Genomic DNA, 21,647 nt, shown 5'->3' with positions numbered 1-21,647 from the left:
AGGTTCCACTCTATCACAAAAGAAGCGGACACTCCCGTCTCGTCTGCTTCAAAATACTCTATGACTTGGAAATTGCCTTCTCAAAATTTTCGCACGCATCCGATATTATGAAAACTTTGATAAAGTGTTTAGTACTTTACCAACTTCACAACAGACTAGTTTCGAAAAGTGTGAGGGTCGGGCGGGCCGCCTCCTGGACAGCCTGGAACCACCCTTCTATTCTCCATGCCTGGAAGTTGGAACCCTGAGTACCACGTGACTCGCGCTCGCGCTGCTCTGTCGGCCATGTTGTCGGCGAAACACGCGGATCAGAGGATTGCCGCTACTCTGCTCCTCTAGAGCTACACCCTGGCTACATCCTCCCTTCACACTCTGGCTCTGGCTCTGGCCAGAGCCGTATATGTAGAGAGTTTGGCCATTCGTTGGGAAGTATAGGAGACAAATGAAGCGGCGCCATTGGCCGAAAGCGGGCTGGGCGTGTTCCAGGGCGTCTTCAGAAATTCGAATGTGACCAACCAGAAGCCGGAAATAATACCCTGGCGGTGGTCGCGAGAAACAAACCTGATAACTGCATTGGAGTAACTCTTGATGGCTGAAAATATGGTACACGTGATGTTTCAATCACACTCATCTAAAATGATGGTGGAAGAGTGCGACTAGCGGAAAGATCGACATAATCCTTACGCCAAACGCCGAGCGCCGGGCATCTGCCGTCAGAGCGGTCACACTCTGTCCGCGCAAAACAGAGTTGAGCGGCGCATTCGTTTCTTACATCTTTCTGCATGATCATAATGAAACAACACGTGCACCCTATTTTCAACCACAAAGAGTTACTACACTTCACTCTTACGCACTTATTAAAACCATATACGAACATAGACCTTCGATGATCGATCGGCTCGATCGGCTCAGAACTGTTTCTCGCTACCACCGCTAGGGGATTCTTTTCGGCTTCTGGTTGGTCAAAAGAGCATGCCAAGCCCTCTTTCCGAGTCTGCCGCACGCCCTGGCTCTGCCCGCGCCTCCCATTGACCAAACTCTCTACATATACGGCTCTGGCTCTGGCTTCAGCCATCTATATTTTGAGCGTTTTTAGCAGTTATTAATTTATCGTGTTCGGTCTCGTGTCGGCCGTCTCCTCGGTCTCCTCTTCACCACTGATGGTCGCACGCACGTGTTTTTAACCTTTAACTCCATGTGGTCCTGTGATCTTGAGTCAATCACTGCCGCCGCACACCTGAACGGGAAGCAGGCAAAAGGGGCGCCAACTCCCAGGGCCTTTTAGATCAGGTGGCCGGCATGGCCCTCATCCTGAACTGTGTGAGCCGGCTTGAAGCTGCGGCGTGTCGACTGCCCAGGTTACTACACCTTGTGCGGAACGTCCCCACGCAGTGCAGCCACCGATCCCTATGGTGTGAGTATGGCCACGTCTTGCAGAGCGATCCGCGCTCAGCTTTGACTGGGAGCTCGACGGTTCTGTGCTGGTTCTCGGGGCAAAGAGAGTCGCCTCTCGTCACCCGGAGATTTGTGTAAGGCGCCGAGGTGAGTATCGGGCGCACGAAGCAAGCGTTTACAAAAACGCCGTGTACTTCAACGTAGGGTAGAAACCGTATGTAAGCGATTTGCGCACTCCACCTCTTTCAGAAATGCGGGTTCGAGAACAAATGGGTATATTTTTGTAGGATTTTCCTGCCCATAGATGATCCACTGGCCACAACTGTGACTTGTGGCTCGGTGGAGCCATGTTGCCGTTCTCGTGTGTACGAGTTCAAGGCGGGGACGCTTTCTCGGCCATCTCAGATGAATATTTGTAACACTGAAACAAAACCGAAATTTGTGCGAGCGCCGCGGTATCTACAAAGAGTAAAGCTATACGCACTACATAGTGCGACTCGACCGGAAATGGCTATACTCACTACGCGGAGAGCTCATGCCATTTGGGTCACCCTATTCGAACAGCGCGTGTATCACTGGGGAGCTCGTTAACACACACCCCGCCTGTGTTCATGCTGCTTTGTGGCGACAGTGTGCGGCTGCTAATTACAAGATTTCACCCGTACACGCCGCTTCGCGGCGTCCAGCCGGCAACCCAAACCCCTCTGTCTCCGATTGCACCTCCGGAAAGCAAGGGAGTCCCATACCATTTATAGTCGGTTACAAGTCAAGAAGGTAGGAGAAGCTCCTCTCACAAGCGTGATGCGCCCGTTTCAAATCTCTCCACAGTCGAAAGAAGCGTTCATTGGAAACGCTCCTTTTTCCGCTTGAATGAATTCCAACTTGTCTCCGATCCCACTTTTTAAGAAAGCGACCTTTGTATTCATTCGAGAGGGAACCGAGCCCCTGAAAGCAGCCTTTGTATCCATCGGAGGGGGAAGCTAATCCCCGAAAGTGTTATTTGTTTCCATCGGGGGGTCAGGGGGGCTGGGCTGGCGGAGGACTCTAATCTCCCTCTCGTGGCTTCCACAATGCTAAGTCAAAGTCGAAAGATAAAGCAAATATGTACAAAAGGCAAGACTCTTCTCGCGCGTTGGCCGCGACGTCACCGAAACGATGGGACGCTATTGGATACGGAGGTGGCGGAGGGATATATTATTCCCTTTGAGGGGCATTTGCCGCTACCTTCTTAACCTGTAACCGACTATAGTTCTGCAAAGTTTCGTCGACAACATTTTTTTTTTCAGCGTTGATTGTAAAAAAAGAAATGTCGTAAATATTGCCAAATGCCTCGACAAAACAAAATGTTTGAGAAAAAAAGAAGCAAAGTAGGCCCACACCACGGATCAAACCCGCGTCCACTTGTATATTGAAGCAGACACCTTACCACTATGCTATGTCACCGCTTAGAAAGCTCGTTGTAACCATTTGTTTTATACGAATTTCGAGTAGTGCGTATAACCCTTTCCGGCCGAGCTGCACGACGGGGTGCATATAGCTTTACTCATCTACAAAAGCTTTTGATCGAAATTTGTTGCATCAGCTTGTACACGCTCTGGCCGTATGAACTACAACGTGAAGTTCTGTGTGCGTGTTTTAATCCTGGGTGGCAGACTGGCAGGCACACCGCGTACAGTTTCTTGCTTTTTTTGCTCAGCCTATCACCCAGGGTCACTTCTCTTTTTTGTGCAAATTTATTATTATATGCATAGTATACTGCTATTTGTAAACTGTGTACCGCACGGATTTGCAGAGCCACATCCGTCGCACATGTACAGTCTGAAACAAAAGTCCCCAGAACACGAGAGCTGAAACTGAAACGCATTGCTCTGCCATCTGATTTCAAGATCGCACGTTGCAGGCATGTGTGTTTTCCCGCTCTTCTGCAGCGCCTAACCCAGAATTGGGCACATGGTGCCGCTTCGGAGATAGCACTTGTAAACTTCCTAGATAAGTTTCCTACAAGTAGCGACATTCTTTGAGTTGCCAACTGCGTGACGGTACAGGTTTTTTTAGAAAGCGAGTTGAGGCGCACAGCAGAAGACTGACTGAACTGAATGACGGCAGTTCGTTCCAGCGGAATGGGCTTTGTCGTTTGTATTGGTTGTCTTTACTTGTAAAAAGAAGTATAGAGATTTTTTATGGGGTATGGAACCGAAATTTTAGCGCCTATTTCTTTGTGTAAACATGGCCTCTTTTATGACAGCAGGTCAGAAACTCCAGCCTTTTCGTTCGTAAATACAAGAAAAGCAGTTTTAAAACCAATAAAGCAATTTCCCAACACCACGAGGCAGTTGGGGGGTCGAGTTACGTTGAAATGTCCGACATCGCAGACTCAATAGTAGCAGTTCCACGGCGTGGCAGTGTGCTATGGAGGCGCCCGGGAACGAGCGGCGCTTGGCACACCTCTCAGTTCTAGTACACCATTCCTCGGGTATTTCCACTTGGCGGGATTGTAACGCGCTGACGATAAAGGTGGCACCACCTAGTGACGATGATTGTAATTACGGTACCCTTGGCCGTTTATGAATTTGTGACATTGCGAGCGTTACGTCACGGGCAAATATCCTGAGACGCATGGCGCCGCCTCGATGGCTGATTTTAAAGCATTCGCCAGAATACGTCGGTTGGAACGAAAAATATATCCATCCGCTGAAAATACAAGCGTGTAATTATCATTTATTAATACCATGGATCATATTTCACCCGTTTCCAAGTGTTTCGGAGGTATACACCAACTCAACTCTCCTACGTCACGCCGCGGTGGTGGCGCGCCGGACGCACTTCCGGTCTGGGGTGGTGGGCAGAAGTCGCCGTGCCAGACATGCATTCCTGTGTTCCTTTGGAAGAAACGAGACAAAAAACCTGCCTTCTCGTCAAAATGCTGCGATGGGGGTTGTACCAAGAGAGTCTGGAAAGGTTTGAAGATCAGTTTTCATGTGTTTTTGAACCCTCCGTTTGTCCGAGAACGTGGATAGCAGCCAAGAAAAGGGCAAACCAGACGCTATCGAACTACGATTGCGTGTGCGGGCCACAATTTGTGGTCGCCAGATGTATTTGCTTTGTTCCAACATGAACGAGAGAAAACCCCCAAGTTGTCCGGACCACCCACGGATTCAGTGCGTCTTCAAATTCACACGGCCGCCTGATCGTTCGAACTTTCGTCTGCTCTTTCAAACTTGTCTGCTTTTTGTCGTCTGCTCGTTCAAACAAAAGTGGCCCGTAGACCAAACTTTGACCCGGTGATTGCAATAAGAAGTAATTGCAGGCCTCAAAAGACTTAAGTAGGCTCGGTGTAAACAGTAGATACAAGATGTTAATTATTGGTACCGGTGGCCATCGCCTACTTGTTACGCTTGGTCTGTTCCCGCTTCCGATTTTCAGTATCGACGTCGATCATCGCCGCTACCTTTTACACTTTTGCAGCACGAGCGACGTCGCGACCGAAAATAGCTACAAGAATCTCATCATGGTTTTGGCGTCCATTCTGCAGCGTTCATGCGAATGAATCGCCGCACGTCAAATTATTTACGGAAAGTTTAGCGGCGTAATGAGCCTTGATAATTTCGCTCAGGCGATTGAAGTGGTAAGACATTGCGATGAGGACGTAGAATCGACAACTCCAACGCGAAAACGAGTACGCAGACTCACACAGACGCCGACAACGTGACATTCGAATGGTTTGTTGACGCGGGACGCGGTGCTTCTTGCCCGTACTCCATTGCGCGTGCGTTCGAACTGTCGTCTGCTCTTTCAAACTTGGCTGCTTTTTGTTGTCAGTTCGTTCAAACGACAGCGACCCGTAAACCAAACGTTGACCCGGCAATTGCGATAAGAACTAAGTGCAGGCCTCAAAACACTTTTGAAGGTTGGCTGGGGTAAGTCGGCTAAGTGTAAACAGATACAAGAAGTTGTTGATCATTGTTACCAGTGGCCATCACCGACTTGTAATGCCCGATTCTACTTGCGGTTTTCAGTATCGATGTCCACCATCTCAGCTACGGTCCACGCTTTTGCAGTCCGAGCGACGTCGCGACTGAAAATAGCGAGCAGAATCTCATCGTGGGAGTCAGGCTTTAGCGCCCATTCTGCGGCGTCCACGTGAAATGAATCGCCGCACGTCACATTATTCACGCAAAGTTTTGCCTCGATAGTTTTGCTCAAGCCGCTCAAGTAGTCAGACATTGTTAGGAGGACGTAGAATCAACAATTCCAACGCGAAAAAGAGCACGGGGACTCCCACCGACGCCGACAACAACGCAATTCAATGGTTTGTTTATGGGCGACGGCGGGCTTCTTGCCCATCATCCACCGCGCATGCGCGGCGCCGGTGGCGTCCGCTAGGGGCACTCCGGTTTGTTTGTAAACATGAGTTGGTGTATATCAAGTTTCGATTCTATACCTTTTTTAAGGGATGCTGAATTGTAATTTAAATTTCGCCAAATAAGGCCCCAGAAGCGTTGGAACGGGACGTTACAAACTCCAAAACATCACTCGTACATCGGTATCTCAAAGGGATGGCTGCATTATTTGGGAAAGTAGGGCGCGATCAAGCAAGGACTATGATGTCATGATCCTCCAGGAACAGTTGGGAATAAGGGAAAGCAGCCTTGCTTCTCTTCTCCTCGCTTCGGTTCATCCTTCTTGAGGGGACGAAGTGAAGAGGGAATGAGAATCGCAATGTCGCATGCCTTGTCGGCCTGGTCGGCGGTGTTCAATCACACACTTCCTTTCCAAAAATATGGCTATCCGTTAGAGATATGCTGTATGAGTGATGTTTTGGGGTTTTGCAACGTCCCGCCTATCGCTCCAGCCTTGTTTTGTGAGCTCCAAAATTTCGGTCCAGCATAGCACTTGTGGCTGATGAGCGTCTGCTACGCATTTTTAAACGGCGTATCGCTAACCAATAGTGAGTCCGGTTTTGAATGTATGGTGATTTCACGTTTTTCTGTATATCGTGATTTTTAGGGAACGCTTTCTGATATAGCATGTATAAAGCAACAAGTCACGGCAGCTCAACTGAGCAATAAGCTCAACTGGTTATAAAGCAATGCACATTTACACGGCGAAATGTGGCGGAGTGCCAGGAGCAGTATCTCCAATTTCGGAATGCGTGGCAGGCGCTAGTCAGCCGCAAGCGCTAAATGAAGCGGCACCACGCACCCGATTCTGGGTTAGGCGCCATGCCACAGAAGAGCTTTCAGGCACAGTAGGACATACACGCTCTTTTGTGCAATCTGGAAACCAGATGGCAGAGCAACGCGTTTCAGTCGCTGCTCGTGTGTCCTGGAAACTTTTGTCCCCGACTGTACTTGGCCCACAGAGCATTGGCATTTCAGCGAGCAAAAACTTGGTCCAACTGCCTTTGAAGTACGGGCTACAGTGCTATGAACTGGTCCAATGTAACACCGGCCGGAGGGGCGAAATTCCACATGGGGTGTGTTGGTAGACTTGATAATCCGCTGTGGACTTCATACATCACTTGTCAGGCCATTTTAGAATGCCACACATTTGTTTTTTGTTCAGGATTGCAGATAAATTTCTTGTTCATGCCGGATGCACGGCTTATGATTTCTACCAATACCCTCCGTGCAGGAATTTGTGGCGGTCAGTTGTGATTTTGCTCTCAATGGCGTACTGTGCCTGGGCACTCCATTGGGGATTCTTTTTTCTAGACTGTGGCCTTGAGACTTTTGCTGTAAAGACAAAACAAACCATTGACACTTAGCCCCAGCCAGAAGTGACATCATCTAGAGCCTTTTTTATCAGTCCCTTTTTGGACACTGACCTGGCGAGTGTTTGGACAGTTCTGCGTGCGTTTTGTTTACTCTATTTTTTATAAACTATTGGTAGTAGATGTATCCCACTGAGGCAGTCTTTCTTACATTTTTATGAGCCAAAATTCATTTTGAGAGCATTTTCTATCATATCCAGGGAGAAATTGGGAATACCCGTGTGACCAAGCACCAGGCTTGGGCGCTAATTAAGATAAAAAAGTAGCTCCATTTGGCTACTAATAGACCAATCTGATAACCCTGGCAAGAATTGTGGCCAAATAACAGTGGGAAAAATGGGCTCCATATGGACAGTGCGTGTGGTTGCTCCCGGGAGTTTCCTCTCGTTGACCTTGCTGCCTTATTCCTTTTTGACCAGGCTTAGAGCGTCGCAAGGCTTACGGGTTCTCCTACGTCGAGCTGGGCAAAATTGTGCCGAGGTTGGGTGAGCCACCCGGGGGCTGTGTTGTGGCCAGGTTTTGCACCAAGGCCAATGTGAAGCCGGACGTCAAGGCAGGCCTCCAAGATGACTCTAGGGCAGACTTGCAGAGGCCACAGCTCAAAGACGAGCCCGATGAGCCTGTCAAGTTGAATGTTTTTCAGCGCTACAAGAAAATGTTTAAGGAGTACTGGTACGTGATGCTGCCGGTGCACATTGCTACCTCCATCGTCTGGTTTGGATCCTTCTTCTACCTGGCCACATGGTAGGAGCACATTCCAAAGGAAACTCGGGACACTCTTACATGCACTAGGAATGCTACAAGGAGCATCAATTTGCCTTTAAAGTCTTTTGAGCAAGGGCTGTTCCCTCAGTACCTTGCATGATAATTAAAGTCACACTAATTGACATCACCATCAAAATAAGCTGCCACAAGCTTTTCTAACAATTCCATCCTGCACGAAAGCTTGTAGAGATGCTTTTTCTCCATTAATTTGTCAAACCTATTTCTGCGCGATGCATGTTGAGTGTCCCGAGCGGCTGGATACGGTGCTTTGTCACAGTGGTTTTGTCTCCTGTTGACAGCGGGGTGGACGTAGTGCCCCTCCTGGAGTATGTCGGCCTGCCGGAGACCGTTATCAGTCCCCTGCGGAAATCGGGACTGGGCTACATTGCAGCGGCGTCAGCCATGTACAAGCTGGCTACACCGGCACGCTACACGGTCACCTTGGGAGCCACGTCGGTCACCATCCGTCTGCTGGTCAAGCGTGGCCTCATCAAGCCCATGCCTTCGAGCGACCAGCTGCGACAGATGCTCAGGGACAAGATGAAGCCCCAGTGATGCCTCTCCTCGGGGCCAACAAAGCACCTGTACATACGACGGCGCCCAGAGCTCGGCACAGCGGCTCGGCTCTGAGCCGTGGCACACGCTCTTGCTCCATGGCCTGGCAACGAGCCAAGGGCATCGAGAGTGGAATCAAATCCTGCAACTCCGAGAGCTTGACTGTAGACCATTGTCCAAGTTTGTGCATGCTCGAAACCATCGTTAGTTGTCACTAAATAAATGGGCATTGTTAGCTTTTGTGTGTGTGATGCATCTTTTACACAAGCGTGGTTATTCGAGGAAAGATAGAGAACTGACAATACTGTTTTTTTCTTCGGTAGCTATGGGTTTGACGTGGACATTGCTTGCTGTTTCCAAATTTATTTTGTGCAACACCGGCTAATGACAATAAAATCGTATGGGATAAATGACCGACAACTTTGGCTGCACCAGTTAGAATTAAATAATAGGTTGTGTCCTGCTGCAGGTTAAGGAATTGTGGAAACCAGCTCCTTCATATTGCAGGTTAAGGAAATTGGGACAAGGCCTCCCTCTGCTGGAGCAAACGCCGGAGGGGAGACGAGGAGGGACTCTCCAACGTCCGCTCTGGTGAAGGAGTGGAGGGCTTTCCTTGGCCTGCAGCATTGTATAGTAGGTCTAATGTGGAGGCTCGTAATTTGTTAGTGTTAAGATATTGTGAACAGTATATGCTTCAATGAGCCCATTTTCTTTAATTTGTTGGTTCAGTTTATGCTCAAATGTATGCCAGACCACCTCTACTTCTGCCAGCAGTTAATGTCAGAAGGGGAGGAGATGGCTGAATTAAATATACTTTTATTGATATCAAGTTGCCAGATACAATTACCCCATGTTCTGGTTCCCAAATTTTCCTCATCTTATTCAACAATACGACTTAAAACTCCAATATGTAGGTCATATAGACATTTACGAGTAAAAACCCCTCACCCATGGCCTGCTCTTCTGGTGGTCTGAAGACTCCTAAGCGTGGCGGAATGGGTCTGCAGCTAACTGCAACTTTTTCCTGAAAGTATGGCACTAGGTTTTATTGAATTAGGAGAGTGGAACGAAAGCAAAAGAAGTAGTGTTCTCCCTTACCCCCAGGCAATACTAACGTGCAAAACTGAGCACAGTGCCAACAGAAAAGAATACAGGCTTCGCTCCATTTGGACAAGAATTCAGGTGCCTTTTGGCGCACAGCTTCAAAAGCTGGTAACGCCGGTTCGCTCCATAGGACAGTATGCTTTCGCATTAATAGAGCAGAAAATATTGCTTTTGGACAAGTTTATTTATATTTGAGGTGGTGAGCAAGGTGCTAATCCTCAGAAAGGGTGCAAGGTTCTACGAACCAGATTCACATGGGGCTAAAATTAAACTACACTCATCGTTCCTCGTGATCGTGATAAATGACAGAATATACATGCATGGCATTCGTTTGTACGGGCCACCTGTTTGCATTCGATACTTCCAGCTAGTTTACTTGCTGGATGGACAAAGCTCCGTTCTGCCGTGCTGACTAAGGCTGATCCCCTTTTCATGCGATACTAAGGTCACTGGAGTGCAGATAATCTGCTTGCCTAGCATCATGTTTTTAATTTTTTTCACCCAGTGTTTTCACAACCAGGACCCACAATTGTTTGTGTCTATGCTGGGGAGCCAACTAAATCGTGGGGATAACTCAATCGGGTGCTGATTGGCCGCCCTCTTGGTCACGTGAGGCGACGTCAAAATGCACTTTTTCCCCAATGAGGTTGCAGCTAAGCTCCCGAAATGGTGCAGTTGGCGGTGATGTCAAAAACGTTACGATTCAGTTTGGCGATGGAGATAACTTTGTAGTTGTCGCAGCCTGACGTGGTCAGGCGGCCGGAGTCGCTGAAGTTAATGAAGATAATAATAATAATAAAAATTCTGAGGACACCTAAGCACTTATGTTGTTCTTCCGCTCCCTTAGTTCGTCTGCTGTGTACTGGCGTGGACGGCCACATTTCGCTACTGGCGAGGTTGCGGCCGCCGCCGATGTAGATGCCTCGGGTGCTGTCATGTTCCTTGGCGCCGAGAGGAGCAGAAGCGCCGCCATGTTCCTCAGCAACGCCTGACATGAGACCAACCAGCGGGCGCGCATTTACCATTCTGCACAATGCAGGAAGGTAAACATCATTTACCTTCCTACACCATGCAGGAGCACTATTTTGTGGCCCTTCCCCTTATCTCCCTCCACCTCCATGAACCCCTTGCTTCTGAAAAGTCCGACCCTGTGGATGGTGCATGCGATTGACAACAGAGGACAAGCTGTGGAACATTGAAAATCTGGGACGTGGCCACCTCTGCACCCCAATTAACTATGTGCTGCCTACCAGCTATGGTCACCCTGCTCAAACTTGAAGCCTGGCAGCTGTCGAGCCTGTTACGAGCGTCGTCTTTCAGCTCGTCACGTCTGTGAAATATTGGGTGTTTTCACCGACTTAATTTCGTCCACCATTTTGTTGTTGCGAGCTGTCTGGCGTGTGCCAAACTCGAGCATTTCAAGAATTTACATGCCTTCTCAAATGCGCACCGCTGACATCATTTCAAGCGGTTACAATGTAATCCTTCAATGTAGTAAATTTAAAAAAAAAAAAAAAAAAACTAACAACAAAATGGCGGTTTGACGTCATGTGCAAACAACCTATACTTGTGTGAATCCGCTTGCAATTTTGTCATACTTTGTAACTTGACCAATCTAGAAGACACGGCAAGTCCCTTTTGACTGCAGAGTGGTTTAGCAGACAGTCCAAGCAGCATTTGATTCTGTCGGGTCCTTTTATCGACTACCTTATGGATGAAGAAGCAGTTTGATACGAGCACACTTTTTTTTAGAGCGCAACTCTTCGGCGCCCGTTTCCGGCTTGAGCGGCATCGCCGTCGCCGTCACCATTGCCGTTGGCGTAACCGCGCATTGCATTATGGGATGTTTCCCATGATGACGCCACGAGGGTCACAAGTGAAGGTCACCACGAAGATCATGACCTTCACAGTGACCTTCACGAGGCCTTCACGAGAGTCACTAAGGTCGGGAGGGGGAGGAGGAGAGGGTACGAAGGAGAAGGCGGGGCATACCCTCACCTCCTCCTCAAGAGCTGCACTCTAATTCGGCATTACAGAAAATTGTAATTGCGTCTTTCATTTTTTTGTTTTTGTTTGACAACACGTAAAACAAAGCAAAACAAATCGGCTCTCCCACCTCACAACGAATTTCAGGCTGTTTCCACCCAGAATTGGACAAATTTCTTGCTGGAAATTAGATTTTTCCCCATCTAGCTGGGAAACTTCCAGGTGGATCATGTGCTTCCAAGCAACATTCATTTCCAGCTGTAAACAGGATTATACTTCAGCCTCTGTCGCACTTACTATCAAGTTCACAACTGCTTTCCCTTCTATACCGGAACTGACGTCAATGTTTCAAAGCTATTTTGAAAATAAAAAATAGGTGGCGCCCTAGGCGCTCCCCCTTAGGGAAGTATTCTCCCCTTCCGTCTTCATCTTTCCTTCGTTGATCGGAGCGACGAGTCGTAAGTTTCATCGCTCTTCGAGCCTTTTCTTTGTTCTCCGGAGATTTCAACCGATAGAACTCGGAGAGGCTCACTCTCGTCAAGAGATTGACTTCGCCTTCTGCGAGGTTTTAGAAGAAACTTTATCCGACCGCTGAGTAAACAATTTTGAACCTATTTGTCGCACGTCCGCTATCGGTGCTAGGCCTAAGTTCTCGGGCCCCGGCCTCGGACAAAGGCAGTGGAGTTTCAAGCAGCGGAGTTTTAGTGGCTTGAAGGACCCGTTCCCGCTCACGTCCTATGGGCTCCGGCTCCGGACAAAGCAGGACTATTTTCGGTTTACAATAGGGTCCGATCCCCCTTGTTGTTCTATGGGCCCCGGCCCCGAACAGAGGCGGCGATCTTAAACTACTTCCGGCGTCCTCGCTCGCGTCCTATGGGCTCCGGCTCCGGACAGAGCAGGACTATTTTCGGTTTACAATAGGGCCCGATCCCCCTTGTTGTTCTATGGGCCCCGGCCCCGAGCAGAGGCGGCGATCTTAAGCTACTTCAGGCGTCCGCGCTCACGTCCTATGGGCTCCGGCTCCGGACAGAGCAGGACTATTTTCGGTTTGCAATAGGGCCCGATCCCCCTTGTTGTTCTATGGGCTCCGGCCCCGAGCAGAGGCGGCGATCTTAAGCTACTTCCGGCGTCCCCGCTCGCGTCTTGGGAGCTGCGGCTCCAAACGACGCAGCGCGGTCTTAGACAGTCACAAGGGCTATTCAATAAGCCAAACTGTCCGATCCCCCTTGTTGTTCTATGGGCCCCGGCCCCGAACAGAGGCGGCGATCTCAAGCTACATCCGGTGCCCCCACTCGCGTCTTGGGAGCTCCGGCTCCGGACGACGTGGCGCGTTCTTGAACAGCCTCAAGGGCCACACTTAGCACCTTTATCCCTTTCGTTCGACAACGGAGATCAGTGCGGCGGTAATCGTTTCTAACCGATATGTGACTTTCTTGGGCTTCTCAGATGTCAACCGCCGAGATCGTGGAGCTCCAACGAACGGTGGCGAACATCGCTACTTCGGTAGCGGTGCTCACCAACCGCCTCCCTCCGTTAGCCACGGAGGATGTCGAACTCCGACATAGTGAGCGGAGCAACTCGCCAGACCTGGACCCTTTGGGTCCCGCTGACGAGCCCCATGCCTGGTTGGGGAGACCGACGGAGGGCCGTCCCCGGGAGGTGGACCCTGCCCTCCTCGACTTCCTCAAAGAGCACTGGGGCCCCGAAGGGCGCGCGGAGCGGTGCAGGGCGGCCCTGACGAGCTTCCCGCGACCGCGGCTCCCCTTCGCCACAGTGCCGGAGTTAAATCCGGAAATGAAGGCCCTGGCGAAGGAGAGGAGCCGCCGTCCAGAGGGTGGCTCGGAAGGGCCCGCCAACGTCGCTGCCCGGGACCAGGCACTCCGAGAAAGCCAAGACGGAGTGGCCGCTGCTATGGGGCCACTGGTTGGCCTATTAGAGATTGGCCTCACGGAGGAGGCCATTGATAGAAAGACGGTGGCTGACCACGTGGGGGCAGCTACCGCCCATCTCGGGCGGCTCTTCGCGTCGCTCTCCCGCGAGCGCCGGGAGGGGGTGATTGCACGAGTGGCCCCAGACCTCCGCCAGATGGTGGCCCATGACGGCGGGGACGAGGGATCCCCACTGCTGTTTGGAGAGGGCTTCCTGGGGCAGCTGCGAACGCGGAACGAGACCATCAAGGTCCTCCGGGAAGCCCGCCAACCGCCCCCTCCCGCCGCGGAGCCAGCAGCCAAGAGGTCCCGCAGCTCGGCTGCCCCAGGGACCAGTGCCCAGAGCCGGAGTGTGGGCCGGCAGCCCTTTCACGGGGGGCCCCCTTCCCGAGGCTACACGAGGGGGGCCTACCTCCGCCAGGGACATCGAGGCAACGGTAAGCCCGCACCTCTTAGCACTGCCGCCCGCGGGCCGACTGGCATATTGCCGCGAAGCGTGGAGGTTACTCACCCACGATGCTTGGGTCCTTCAGACAACACAGGGGTACAAGCTGGAGTTTGCACAGGTACCAGCGATTCAAGGGTTGCACAACGTGCCGACCCGAGGGCAGTCAAATCAGGTCCGGGAGGCAGTGTCCGAGCTGGTCAGAAAGGGAGCGGTCTCTCGGGTACCACCCTCCGAAGTGAAGTTCCTCTCCCCCTTCTTCATAGTACCAAAGAAGGACAACAAGATGCGCCCAATTCTAGATCTCCGACAACTAAACGAGTCGGTGCAACACAACCACTTCAAGATGGAGGGGTGGCACTCTGTGAGGGATCTTATCCAGCAGGGCGACTCCATGATACGTATCGACCTGAAGGACGCATACCTGTCTGTCCCAATCTGCCACCAGGACCGCCCCTGGCTCGGCTTCCGAGAGGGGGACAGGGTCTACCGTTGGAACGTGCTGCCATTTGGCCTCAGATCGGCACCGAGAGTTTTCACAAAACTACTGAAACCAGTCGCGGCCTATCTCCGGTCCAAGGGACTTCGCATTGTCATGTTCTTGGACGATATCCTTGTCATGGACCAGTCCCCCTCCCTACTCGCAAACCAGGGACATCTAATCGTGAACCTCCTACAAAACCTGGGTTTTGCCGTAAACTTGGAGAAGTCGGTACTGACACCAGCCCGGGACTTGTTGTTTCTGGGACTATCGATAGACTCGAGACGATTGACGCTCGAGCTCCCTGGAGAGAAACTCGCCAACCTGTTAGACCACCTACAGCAGAGGCTAGAGCAACCGGTGATCTCGGCCCGCCAAGTCGCAAGCTTGGCGGGACAACTGAATGCATGCCTAATGGTACTGCCGGAGGGTTCCTTTTATATCAGGAACCTTCAAACAGATTTGAGACGGGCCCTACAGAGAGGTACATACACGACCACTCTTACACTATCCAGGGACACGCGGCAGGACTTAGCGTGGTGGATCCGAGCACTGAGGAAGACCCCAAGGGGCCAGATCAAGACACCCCCAGTAGTACAGACGATACAGTCGGACAGCTCGCTGAAGGGGTGGGGAGCATGCTCGGAGGGGTGGACGATCGGGCATCACTGGACACCACTCCAATCCACTTGGCACATCAATGCCCTGGAGCTGATGGCAGCCTTCCTGGCCCTTCAGGCGCTGGCAAAGAATGTGTCTCGGGGCTCCATCCTCCTCGAGCTAGACAACACAGCAGCAGTAGCGGCCATCAACAGGAGGGGCAGCACCTGCTCTCCACAACTCACCAGGATAGCCCACGAGCTATGGTCGTGGTGTTGGGCGAGGGGAATATCAGTCAGGGCGCAACATATTCCGGGGCACATGAACACGGATGCAGACCAAGCATCCAGGAGAGTGATGGATGCCAGCAGTTGGAAGCTGTGCCCGTTCACATTCAGCAGGATCAACTGTCTGTGGGGCCCCGTGCTCACGGACCTTTTTGCAGACTTCTCCAACCACCAGGTGAGGCACTACTACAGCTGGAAGCCGGATCCTCAGGCGGCAGCAGTGGATGCTCTCAGCCAGGACTGGACGGGTCAGGGCCTCTATGCCTTCCCACCGTTCAGCCTTGTGAGCAGATGCATTGCCAAGTTGCAGAGCTCCAACAGTCCGCTCATTCTAGTAGCTCCAGTTTGGCCATCTCAGCCATGGTATGCCTCGCTGCTGCACCACTCATACGAGGAACCGCGTCGTCTTCCCCAATCACACGACCTACTGCGCAGCCACGACGGGCAGGTACATCCAATGCTCAGCACGGGGAGCCTGACACTAGCAGCATGGAGACTGACCAACTCCAGCAAACTCGTAGCCAACTTTCGGAGCAGGCTGCACACCTCATTGAGGCATCATGGAGGCGGGGAACACAGCTCACCTACACCTCTTGCTGGCGCAGGTGGGAACGCTGGTGCCATTCAAGGACTGTTGATCCCTTTTCTCCCACTTTAACACAGGTGCTCAACTTCCTCGCTAGCCTCTTTAAGGAGGGCCTGGCGTATCGCACTATAGGGTGTTACCGTTCTGCCTTGTCTCAGATCTTGCATAACTTTGACGGTTGCCCTCTAGGGGAACACCCATCAGTTGTGCGCCTTATGAAGGGAGTGTTTAATTCTAACCCCCCCAAACCCCGATACCCCACAACTTGGAGGGTTGAAACGGTGACAACCCTCCTGCAGTCGTGGGGTCCTAACAAGGATCTTAGCCTCAAGATGCTCACTAGCAAGCTAGCTATGCTATTAGCCCTTGCCTCAGCAGGCAGGACGTCAGACTTGTGCCTGCTTTCAACATGCCACATCCGTAAACAATCCGCGGGTTGGGAGCTTGGGCTCAGTGGCCTCGGAAAGACTTCTGGGGCATCTAAACCCCTTCCCACCCTCTTCTTCCCAGCATTCGAAGAGGTTCGGGAATTGTGTCCAGTGGAATGCTTGCAGGTGTACCTCGAACGAACTGCAGGACTCCGAGGCGCCCACACGCAGCTTCTGCTCACTACGCAGAAGCCTTTCCGCCCAGCAGCACGGGACACAGTAGCTCACTGGATAAAACACACACTAACGCTTGCGGGCATTGACACGTCGGTTTTCAAAGCGCACTCAACGCGAGGAGCGGCCACCTCCAAAGCTGTGGAGGTCGGAGTACCACTTGCCGACATCTTAGCAGCAGCCGACTGGTCCTCCGAGGCGACATTTAACCGCTTTTACCGACGGCAATCAGATACCCGGGCTCACTTTGGAACCCAGGTGCTGAGAACACATGCGAAAGCTTTGAACAAGCAGTTGTGAACTTGATAGTAAGTGCGACAGAGGCTGAAGTATAATTACCAGTTCTGACGAATGGTACTTACCTGAAGTTAGAGCGGGAATTATACGAAGCCTATGGAAGCACTTACTATCAAGTTCACACTCCCACCACATCCCTGCCCATTTTCGGGGTAAATTATCACATTCTCTTCCCTGTCGCAGGTCGAGGTGGTTCAACATGGCACCAGAGGTAACGCATAGCGAGAGCTCCAACCAGGTGCCATCACCAGAACAGGAAATAAAAGTGTTCTGAGTGCACAAGTGCCTCTTTCTTGTGGGGGCCCCACCATCGCAATGCAGCCGCAAGCTGTGCTGTAACCATTAACTCGGAAAGATGAAGACGGAAGGGGAGAATACTTCCCTAAGGGGGAGCGCCTAGGGCGCCACCTATTTTTTATTTTCAAAATAGCTTTGAAACGTTGACGTCAGTTCCGGTATAGAAGGGAAAGCAGTTGTGAACTTGATAGTAAGTGCTTCCATAGGCTTCGTATAATTCCCGCTCTAACTTCAGGTAAGTACCATTCGTCAGAACTGGTAATTTCCAGCTGCTGCTGTATAATGGACCTTTTCCGAGAAGCGTTCTGCGCACGCGCGAGCGCCCGATGCCAAGCGGTGGAAGTCGGCACGAAAAAATCGAGGAAATTCGGAATGAGGCTGTAAATCGACGAGTAGAACACGTAATTGCAGCATAAATATAATTGTGTTACACAAAAAAAGAAAGTGGACGGAAAGAAAAACACGACGTTTGGGTGGACGCTACGGATTTCCTTCTTTAAAGTCGCGCTAGGCCTACCTCGATGCGTTGGGCACGCGACGCTGCTCAGAGAGCGAAGCAACTGGTAACGTAGCTCCCATTATCGATGGTAGCGCAGGTAGGTCACTTCCTTGATTTTTAGTTCGTGCAGCCACCGCCTGGTGCCGTCGGTATTTGGAAAAGGTCCATTTAGCCGAAAATGCGGCCGGAAATCTTTATTTCCAGCTGGAAGCTGCAACTTATTTTCATGTGAAATGATAAGCCGGCGGTTGTCATTCCTTCTTTGAGCTTCAACGGAGGGCCCTTGGCCGCCGCTCGATCAGAAATACTACAGTTACTAAGGCTTTTTTTCTACTTTATTGTAGTTAGTTTCGTTTTGACCTCAGAATGGAACGCACCATCGCTATGACATCAATTGGTGTTTGAAGCGTTTGAAGTTTCACCAGTTTCGTGCATGTGCCAGTGTTGCCAACCGTAGGGTAATTACCCTACTTGTAGGGTATTTTAGGCATTTTTGGTACATTGTAGGGTTGTAGGGCCGTCCGGCCATTTCCCTGCCAAAAGTAGGGTATTTTCAGACGTTGCTTCTTCAACGGCAAGCATAATACAAAAAAGTAAAAAAAAAGCTGATGTGCAAGCTTTGCATAACTTAACAACCCGTGTGCTGCCACACCACGACATCATGCAAAACGAAAGTATCCAAGTTACAAGACGTGCTAACAGAGTGCACCACACACCAAGTTAGAGTAAAGTCCCTCGATGTTTTTTGTGGAGAGTTTTAGAAAGCTGGAGTAAGTGGGAGGAGGTGGAGTTGCGCATATGGAGTTGCGCATATGGAGTTTGGAGCCAGAAGAGGTATCTTCCCAGTGGAAATGTTCCCGCCAATTTTTTTCTGATGACTCTGGTCCATCCGGCGACCGTTGTTACACCTGCGAAACACGTGGCACCGCGGGCAGAACCAGGCCGAGCCCACCAGAACCGGCAGCCACCTGTTCAACTGGAATTTTCTACGCGCTGGCTTGAGGTGCGCATGCTGCAAATAACCGAACTACCACTCGTACTGGGCGCTTTTTTTGTTATGGCGCATTGCAATTAACTCTTCTTACCACGCCCATAGAGCACTGATCACGGGTGATCGACGAGTACGGAAACCGATTTCAAAGCTCCCGCGGAGCTTCCCGGCACGTTGTGCAGTCGGTAGGCAGTTTGAAGACTGTCTACCGACTGCGCAAGTAGTTGGGACTGGAGGCGTTCACTTGAGTGAACGACGTTTTAGCGAACAAAGTCGAAACCATCACGTTTCATCGAATGACACATTAGCGAATACGGAAGAGCCGCCGCTTTCCTATCCTCCCCCGGTGCAATAGCAGCCTGGTTTGTCGAAATATTACCTTATATAGTTTGACGAATCCCTAGGCGGTTCACCCAAAGAATACGCTAATATACCGTTCCGATTAGCTTCCTTTTGTAATGAGCCGCCTTGTCTGTCGCCGCGAGTGCTGGTCCCACGTAGCCCAGTTTTTAATTTGATGACAAATCAGCTAAACATGTTGGATGGGGATGTCTGTGCACTCGAAGTAACACTGTTGTGCTGATGCTACACAGCGCCCATGCAAGCATGGTGTTCTAGAATAACCCAGGTATGCGCGTGCATGCGTGCCCTGTCGCTTTGTACTGTATTAATACTACCCTACATCAGCATAATTCATGCAACAACATTATTTTAACACAGATTTGCCTCGTAGGGTAGAATGTAGGGTAATAAGAAATATTCGTAGGGTAACATAGGGTTTTCTGGACGCTGGCGTGGGGTATTTTCAAAAAATAGGTTGGCCACACTGGCATGTGCTCGGTAAGTACTGCAGGTAAGAAATGCTCAAAGACGTAAAATAGTGTCAATTTCTTCAAGTTTACCAACGTTCGAAGGTTCTTTACACTATCAAAGTGTTCAAGAAAAGCCTGGAAAACCACGACACGCTGGGACCAACGAGCAACTCCGTCCGGTGGCAACTAAGGTGAGCATAAGGTTTTCCTTTGTTCCTCAAACTCGCTGAGCCAGTTCTGAATGTTTGCTAAAATAGTTTGTCACCGAACTGTGCTTGCTTACGTTTCCCCCCAAAAAAGCGCCAAAAAACACAAGGACGAGGAAGTAGACCTTGAAGTAGACAGACTAGAGTGCCTTCATGTTCACTTAAGCACCCTAACTGACAAGAGCACAAAAAAAGTCGCTTATCGTCCTCGTAGTAAAACATATAAAATAGCGCAACAGAAACAAGGACAAGAAGTAAACAGGACAGGCGCTAACTTTCAACTAGTTTTATTCTGGAAAATCGAACACATATATACACACGACAGGCAAAGCAGCACCACGTAAAAGTTGATTAATTTTTCACCCGATCATTCAATAACTGAAATTCATTACAATGAAGGACAATAGAAGTGTCGCTGACACATGCCGTCCCACTTTTTTTGATAAAGAAAGCTTCCAATAGCTCTCGAGCGACCGTCTCTCGGCTTCTTCCTAGTATCCGCATCTGCTGAAGTCGCGGACACAGCCACACGTGTTGCAATGTATAGGCAAATGCGAGCCATATTTATTTTTTACTGATAATGCGTGCTCCCGTGCTCGGTCATTGATGCACCGCCCCGTCTGGCCAATGTATAGACCGTTTTACTGAAAGAGGGCGAGAGAGAAAAGGGGAAAGGGCTACCGGCGCTTTCCCCCTTTCTGATTGTGTAGAAAGAGTGAAAGTCCCGGATGAGAGGCTTCACCAGTGTTGGGTGTCTGCTGTGCGCGAACTTCGTTAGCGCTTTCTTTTTTGTTTTAAACTCGCAAACTTAATTAAAGCCAGAGGCTTCGATGGCAACAATCGCCCGGTCATCAGGACACCATTGCTGGGTCATAGGGTGCACGAATAAAAACAGAAAGCATAGAATACTGTCCGAGGACATATGTAGCTTGCAAGGAATCCAGCAAGACGAGAGCGGCTGCAATGTCTTTGAACTCCATCGCTTTCCACATGACTCCTGTCTCCGGGGGCAGTGGATTGCGTCCGTAAACCGAAAAGGCGTTTCCTCAACGCCATCCTCTCGACTTCGCTCGGAACATTTCGTGAATGGAGCGCGCACCGAACGCTGTGCCGCCGATGAACATGGGGTACGCTCGCAATGTGCGTGCGAGTTTTCTCATATTAACTGCTGTTTCAGCTTGTAAAATTTCGTAACTGAATTTATCTTAATAGTGATAATTTGCAGTGGTGACTGAATCGATTTTATCATCTACAACACTTAGTTGTAGGCTTATTTCCGCCGCCGGGTGAAACTGGAAATTGTTGAAAACATAGTTCTATTGTTTTTTTTTTTTAATCGCGATCTCCTGCGCGATACCAGAGAGCCGGCAAAAGCGCTCCTTGGAGTGCCGCTGGTGGGTTGTTTCCGTTGACTAAGGCGCTTTGAGGCGCTTGATAGTCGCTGCAGGAAACGTCTCGTGTGTTGCAATCTGCGTTTTCGAGCCCAGTGTGCACGTTTCTTTGTTTGAGTCATGGCATCCGCCAGTGTGGCGATGGGGGGAACAGCGGCAGCGAACGTGCCAGCTATAGAAATTGGAGGTGAACACTCTAAATATTGCATCAAATAGTAAAATAATTCGTGGCTGCTTCGAGGCTTTCTGCGGTTCGATAAAAGTACATCTAGAGCGTCTTCGTCGTTCATTCACAAGGAAATATAAGAACAGGGACACGAAGATAAAAACAGCACAGCAAGACGATATGTAGCAGCTCCGGGCGTTTGCAAAGTTAATTGAGGTTCCCGTTTCGTGTATCGCTTGTTGATTACAACTAAAAGCGGCTACGTTCAGATAGGCCCCATTGCAAGCAAAAATGTATAAATGGTTCATCATTTCCAGTCATGCGGAAAGCGATGGAGCTTAAAAAAATGATTGTTGTCAGGAAGCTCATGAGCTTCCTGACACCCCTGTGACACCCCTGTGACGCACTGTGATACAGTACAAAGTATTCTGTCAGCTTTTGAACAACATGGGAAAGGTTTATTTTTTACTCATGAGCTTCC

At 50.3% G+C, this 21,647-nt stretch overlaps 2 protein-coding genes across 3 annotated transcripts; both read left to right on the top strand.

Moving 5' to 3' along the window:
- The first annotated feature begins 979 nt into the window (after nt 1-979).
- LOC8041399 (uncharacterized protein C18orf19 homolog B) lies at nt 980-8,728 on the top strand. Its single transcript, XM_002414639.5, has 3 exons — nt 980-1,414; nt 7,588-7,912; nt 8,233-8,728. The coding sequence occupies exons 1-3, from the start codon at nt 1,300-1,302 to the stop codon at nt 8,486-8,488; spliced, it is 696 nt and encodes a 231-aa protein (XP_002414684.2). The 5' UTR covers nt 980-1,299; the 3' UTR covers nt 8,489-8,728.
- A 3,222-nt stretch (nt 8,729-11,950) lies between these two features.
- On the top strand, nt 11,951-17,083 carry LOC121833700. 2 transcript variants are annotated; one of them, XM_042287204.1, is made up of 3 exons: nt 11,951-12,036; nt 13,025-13,943; nt 16,988-17,083. In XM_042287204.1, exons 2-3 carry the CDS (start codon nt 13,025-13,027, stop codon nt 17,017-17,019), a joined length of 951 nt encoding a protein of 316 aa, XP_042143138.1. In that variant the 5' UTR covers nt 11,951-12,036; the 3' UTR covers nt 17,020-17,083. The 2 variants fall into 2 exon arrangements, with proteins under 2 accessions (XP_042143138.1, XP_042143139.1); XM_042287205.1 differs by lacking the exon at nt 16,988-17,083 and adding an exon at nt 14,948-15,453.
- Nucleotides 17,084-21,647: the final 4,564 nt, after the last annotated feature.

This window comes from Ixodes scapularis, unplaced genomic scaffold (assembly GCF_016920785.2).
Source record: "Ixodes scapularis isolate PalLabHiFi unplaced genomic scaffold, ASM1692078v2 PGA_scaffold9__187_contigs__length_104089568, whole genome shotgun sequence".
NCBI lineage: Eukaryota > Metazoa > Arthropoda > Arachnida > Ixodida > Ixodidae > Ixodes > Ixodes scapularis.
Note: the sequence above shows the minus strand (reverse complement) of the source record. Positions and strands in the feature narration are given on the sequence as shown.

What these genes read in the sequence shown, in the direction of transcription:
- LOC8041399 (XM_002414639.5), top strand. Translation starts at nt 1,300, where the DNA reads ATGGCCCTCATCCTGAACTGTGTGAGCCGGCTTGAAGCTGCGGCGTGT. An exon ending in CAGCCACCGATCCCTATGGT is followed by an intron (nt 1,415 to 7,587) that starts GTGAGTATGGCC and finishes CTTTTTGACCAG; the next exon opens with GCTTAGAGCGTCGCAAGGCT. An exon ending in TTCTTCTACCTGGCCACATG is followed by an intron (nt 7,913 to 8,232) that starts GTAGGAGCACAT and finishes TCCTGTTGACAG; the next exon opens with CGGGGTGGACGTAGTGCCCC.
- LOC121833700 (XM_042287204.1), top strand. Translation starts at nt 13,025, where the DNA reads ATGTCAACCGCCGAGATCGTGGAGCTCCAACGAACGGTGGCGAACATC. An exon ending in CCAGGGACATCGAGGCAACG is followed by an intron (nt 13,944 to 16,987) that starts GTAAGCCCGCAC and finishes TCCCTGTCGCAG; the next exon opens with GTCGAGGTGGTTCAACATGG.